Source organism: Nothoprocta perdicaria, unplaced genomic scaffold (assembly GCF_003342845.1).
Source record: "Nothoprocta perdicaria isolate Ctin4 unplaced genomic scaffold, notPer1 scaffold_31, whole genome shotgun sequence".
Lineage (NCBI taxonomy): Eukaryota > Metazoa > Chordata > Aves > Tinamiformes > Tinamidae > Nothoprocta > Nothoprocta perdicaria.
This window is the reverse complement of record NW_020455544.1, coordinates 3,525,531-3,531,530: the sequence shown is the minus strand read 5'-3', so window position 1 is coordinate 3,531,530 and position 6,000 is coordinate 3,525,531. Positions and strand designations below refer to the sequence as shown.

General features: G+C 42.0%; 1 protein-coding gene across 2 annotated transcripts in view; it reads right to left on the bottom strand.

Annotated features, from left to right (window-relative positions):
- SLC7A11 (solute carrier family 7 member 11) overlaps nucleotides 1-6,000 on the bottom strand; it is a 54,539-nt gene that overhangs the window by 26,598 nt on the left and 21,941 nt on the right. For both annotated transcript variants that reach the window (XM_026042643.1, XM_026042642.1), the window contains 2 exons: nucleotides 4,425-4,524; nucleotides 1,724-1,768 (listed from right to left, as the gene is read on the bottom strand). In XM_026042643.1, the coding sequence (XP_025898428.1) occupies nucleotides 1,724-1,768; nucleotides 4,425-4,524 (145 nt within the window). The remainder of the gene's footprint in view (nucleotides 1-1,723; nucleotides 1,769-4,424; nucleotides 4,525-6,000) is intronic.

Below are 6,000 nucleotides of genomic sequence, written 5' to 3'. Positions count from 1 at the left end.
AAAAAAAAAAAAAAAAAAAAAAAAAAAAAAAAAAAAAAAAAGTCCTATTCTGCAGAGCTCTACATGTTCTTTAACATAAGGTATATGGCAAGAATGAAAGCAAAGAATAGCATTTGGGCTTAAAGAGTTTATAGAGGTGGCGAGTTCCGATCAAGGCCTGGGCCCCTGCGCCCTGCTCTGCAGCATCCTTGCTGGCTGACCACACACCAGTTACCATCCATCAGCTGCTCGATGAGGGCTGCACAGATGGAGCCATGCAATGTCCCACGGGGTGGGAGGCATTTACAGGTTGCAAAACATCATATGGCCCTGATGGTCACTGCTTGGTAACTTAGAAATGCCAGAAAATGATTTTTCAGCACCACAACCGGTGCTTTTTAAAAAAATATCCCTTTCCTCTGATGTTGTATAAAACACACAGATGCTTATTGGTTAAACCTCTGTTTATTACTAGATCTTCCAGCCTGATTTCCTGCACATCACAAGACTGCTGAGCACTAGCCASCTACTCTCACACCAAGCCAAACGATCTGTGTTTTATTAATGCCCAATATCCAGGGAGGTATATTCTGTCCCAAACCCAAGACTGAGAATAAAGAACCCAACAGTGACACTTGCACTTTTTCCCAGTGGTTAGTCAACCTCCTTGTTAAATATTAACGCTGTATTTTCTCCCTGCATTTGTCTGGTTTCACCTGCCAGACCCAAATCCCATTGTTCACACTGCGTCGCAGAGCCCATTAACATGGAGGAGCCTGCAGAGACACTGGGATATTTCAATCTGCCAGTCTGCTCAGACCAAAGAAACCACTTAAAAACTTTAAAGCTGCTCCCCCACGCTCATGATGATGTTTTTAAATATGTCTCCATTATGCAGCTTGTAATTCATTGCACACAGTCCTGTGGGCCTATGTAAACAGTAATTTATATACTTATACTTYAGAATCAAATCAAATGTCTTTTAAAAAAACCTAATTCATATCAGTCCAGTAATTTTTATCACATAAGTGATTTCTTCATAGAAACAAGTATGACTCAAGAAGATATATTYACTATAATTTTTAGACAAGACGAACATTGCTTTACTGATGATTGCACATACCAAAATGAATTTGAAATCTTGAAATAGATTTATTGAAATAGATCTGCCATATCAAACTCCCCATAACAGCCCAGCTTTCCTTTCCACATTTTACAGACAGGTGATTTTAGACTGCTCAACGCTGGTTCAGAACAGGCTCCCACCCATATTCCCAGTTAGGCTTAATTAGACTGGATGCTGTGCTGTGTGCATGGAAGATCTTGTGACCCTGAGACATCTAAAACAAGCAGAACTAAGTATTTGATTAATATTTAAACACAGCAAAACTGTCAAATATTGCACAGATAAGTTTCTTGGGCAAGATTTCCCTGACAGGATACCAGTAACTTCCACTGAAAGGAGTCACTGATAGYTACTTGTATCCTGAGGGGGAGAATCAGAGCCCTGGAGATCTACTTAGTTTTCTGCTTTCTGTGCACATAAAGGCAGAATACATAACAAGGTCAYGACAGGCCAAAAATAGCAAATCTTCAAGCGATTGCAATTCAAATAGCTATCAGATCTGCTAGAAAGCAAGCAACTTGGCCAGCATGCAGAATTTCTGAAGACCACTACTTCTCTTAGAGCATTTTAAGTTTTACAGCCATTTCTCAGAAGTCAAGAAAAACGTAAGGTACATACTTTTCAGGGTTTTCCACTTCTTCTGTAACAAAATTGAGGTAAAACCTAGAAAGGAAAAGGAAAAAAAAAAAAAAAAAAAAAAGGAATTACAAAACACATGACAATGGGCTGGTAAATGTAGATTCTGAATTTATTTCCCAACGAATCATCAAGGTGCTTTCAAGTGAAGCTGCGCTGTTAATTACGGCAGGCTCTCTGCAGCCCCACCTTTGGCTTAAGGAAAGCATGGGATTTAATGTTCCCTCATGCTCACACTTGGGAAGGGAAGCTCGCTTCTTAGTTCTTGGAAGGGACCAGCAAGGCAAACAAGCTAGGCAAGACCTGTGGGCAATGGCACCATGTTCTACCCTGCTACATTGCGCAAATTAGGGCTAACCTAAGCCTGCACACAGACACACACCAACAGCTTAAAGGCTGTAGCTTTTTACATTTTTGGTTATATCAGCAAAAAAGCCTTGTCAGGATAGTCAGCAAGGTCTTTTCAGCAACAGGAAAAAAAAGGAAGCCTCAAAAAAAGTGTCTTAAAACCAGGATTTTAACATTAGTGTGGTGCATATGGAACTGCAAACGCAGGATACTAGTCCTGCACGCCCTTGCACAGGCTCCCGAGCAGGTTGTGCTGCAGCTGCACCTCAGCTATGTGCAAGGCACAGACACATAGGTGCACTTGGAGGACTCTTCACAGGGCACAATAGCAGTCTCTAAATAAATATTTACAATGAATTCACAAGTGAATTATCCTTCTTTAATTTGGTGCTCCTGCCTCACAGCTTTCATTAACACAAGACCTATTTCCTTGCAGTCTCTCTACTCATCCTTTTTCACCCACCGTTTTATATACCTAGTACTTGCTTTTTGCCAGATGAGCTGACATATAGAGGCGCCACTACCTTTGTTTTGTATTTTAAAGCAACATCATTAAATGCTAACAGTGCCACAGGCCATGCATAAAACCCTACCAGCATCCCGGGACGCAACAGCAATGCTTGCTACGCTCCTTCACACTCGGCTTATTGGATTGATTTAGCCCCCCGCAACTGATAGTGCAAGGGTATTGACACTCCACTTAATGGTCTGCTCCTCTGTGCTCCCAGGCAATCAATTCCGGCTGGTGACAAAGACAAATAGGCAGCTTGGAAGAATCGCTAGCCAAATTAGATCTTTTGCTGCTAATTTCTTTTATAAGTGGCAAATGAAGACCTTGGCGGGGGGGGGTGTCAGAGGGTGCTAAGGAAAAATAGTGATGATTTTTATTTTAGGGGTTTAGAATGTTAGCTGGAACGGGGAAAGAAATGGGAAAGAAAGAACAGAAAAACAGCAATATATCTGATGTAACATTYTGCAGTACGCAGATTGCGCCTCAGTAGTGAATAATATTAAAGAGCCTCTAAAATTTTCCTCTTAACAAAAATGTACAGTAAGAGCAATATTTTAAAAGCAAGAATCCTAAAACGCATGGATGTAGGAGAAGTGGTTGTGTAGGGAAGAGGGAGGGCACAAGGTAGGAACTGTCCATGTAATCAGTTCCATTTCTTTGAAGCTTCAAAATGCTTCAAAAGCTCTTTTATTCTATACATATCTATCCCAGATAAAGGCCCCAGACTCTCCTGGGCTTCCCCACCACCATTTAATATAAAAGTTCTCCTCAGTGCTTCAGTGCTCATGTTTATAATGCTCCTGCCACCAAGGAGCTACAGACCAGCAGAGAATCCCAATGCTCGGCCGATTGTGCTCCCCAAAATTAAATAAATAAAGCCCTTATCGCTCAGCCCTCGCCTTTTGTGCGAGGTAAAGGACWTTGCCACCCACAAAGGAGACGGGCCAGCAAAGCTATCGCAAAATAAATGCAGCCTGTGCACTGTGGTCTTTCTCCACCCTTGTGCTGCAAAGCCCATCGGCGCTGTGCAAGGCGCAGGTCTAGCTAAGCCGGAATAAATTGTAAGGGAGATCAGAAAAGAGGGAAGGGACTCGAAAGCAAGCTCTGAGCAGGCTGCTTGAAGGGTTTCTCATCAGCTCCTATTCACTGCGAGCAGGGCATAACTCCCATTCAAGCCACCCACAGTTCTCATCAAGCGAGGCCCTATCTGTAAGAGCAAAAGTCAAGTCGCCGGAATCCRGGTTTTATCCTTGTTTTGTGGTCTATCTGGAGTTACCACATGTCCCTTCTTGCTCTTTAAATACCACTTCTACAGAGCGGAGGCTGAAGTCCACCCAGGTACCATGGAGCTCTATAACTCTTTTGCAGCTCATAGATTTGTTTTCCCTGTAATTACTGGCTTGTTCAACAAAAGCAAAGCTTTATTATCATGTTTATTCTTTGATTTAAAAAAAAAAAAAAAAAGGAAAAAAACTAATGACAATATGAGAATTCAAGACCATTCCTTTCTTGGGAGCTTTATTTCTAATCTTAAGAACTGAAATATGCCTTTCTTCTGTTTATTTTATTTTACAAGACAAGGAGTGTTTGCATATTGTTTATTGCAAAGGATTTCTCCTTCCTTATCAGAGCTGCTCATTGAATAACTAGCCAGCATACGGAAAAGTGGCAAGATCTCCTCTCACCACATCACATGATGTGGTTCATCGTAAGATGTAGAATACGCTACTCACTATTTTTTTTAACAAAAATAAATGCCTCTTTTAGAGGCAAACATATGAGTGTTTGTTTCAGAACAAGCACTTATAGGTTTGAGCAACTTACCAGCCTGAGTAAGCATACATTCCTGAATAGAAAGCAAGTGGCAATCCCATAACACTGGCATCGTTCCCCGCAAAGGCGTTTTTAAAGTGCTGTGTTTCTCCTGCAACACCAACAGAAACAAGATTGGAAAACGAGCTCTTTGGTCAAACAAATAAATATATCACACCATGGAACATTTAATCACCCAAGCAGGTCACTGACCAAGTAATACCCTTGACCTTAATTTCCAGCCCAACCCTTGTAGCCAGATCCTGTCAGCAATTGTAAAAAGCTGCTTTCGTGGTGCTCCTCGTCACGTAAAAGCAGCGTTTGACTGATTACATTTTTCCAAAGCATCCTGGGCTTGATGACACTGTTACTGCACCGTTGTCTCCTTCACTTGTCTGGTAACATTTTAACCAGAAGGAACATTGCTTGCATTTCACTTAAGGGTAACATCTTTCAAGTAAGCAAAACCAGGATCTAAACCCTTTSTACCAGTAATTTTCTTAGCTTTTAGTAATTCTCCCTGACATAATATTCATCAACATGTCTTGCAGTATACTAAAAAAGAGCCATTTATCTAGAAATGCAATCATTTGACATTAACATCTTGGAAATAACTGGAAGACACAAGGAAGGATGCAGGAATAAGTGATTTTTCCCCAAATATAATACCTCAAGTCTAAAATTCAAAATTGCTTTGAATGTACGTTTAGCAATGGGGTAAGGTATCGACAAAACAAGTTATCAGCCCACCAGTACACACGCAGTGTCTGAAAAAAACACCAAGTTTTCTTCCTAGCACATATATTTTCACAGCCAAACAAAGCAACAAAGAGTTTCCATAAAGCCTGGTTAAGAATAGTTCGCTTAATATTGTAACAGGCTCCACTGAGGAGAAATTGCTGGGCACCACAAACCCAGGTTACAAATTTTAACTGTGTGTCTTTGCAACCTGAGTCATGTTATTCCATTATTCTTCTACCAGGTGGTCTGCACTTCTACAGGCAGCAGGACCCWGACAAACCCAGGTCTGGGCTGCTCCAAAGGTCCAGAAAGACGAGGGACAGATGGGAAAGCAGAGAAACCCTGAACATAAGAGGAGATGAGGGAACAGGCATTGCAAAAGCCAGAAAAAGTTTTTTTTAAAAAAAAAAAAAAACCACAGAAATAGTGAATCAGCAGAGCTCTCCATAGAGAAACTTCTCTTTCAGAGACTATTGCCAGCCACAGAGAGCTGCCTGTGTCCCCAGGAAGCTCTGAGCTCAGCGCAGAGCGCGAGTGCTCTGCTGCGGACGCCRGTCGGAGGCTTTGAGGAGCACAAGAAAAGCATCTCCCCGGGGACCGAAAGGCCATTGTGTAAGTTTTCTTAGATAAAATCTGCCACCACTTCATTAAAACCTGTTCCCCTTCCTGGCCTGCTGTGCTGAATGGCTCCTCTGCTTTAWGCAGTTATTATGTGCCATTGCTGCAAGGTGAATGAGTTGGGGCTCATCTCCATCTCACAATCTCCACTGCCACAGCTGCTTCAGAGGAGCTTCTCCAGAGAGGTGAGGATGCACCAGCAAAAGGCCCTTTCCTGCCAGCCTTGCTC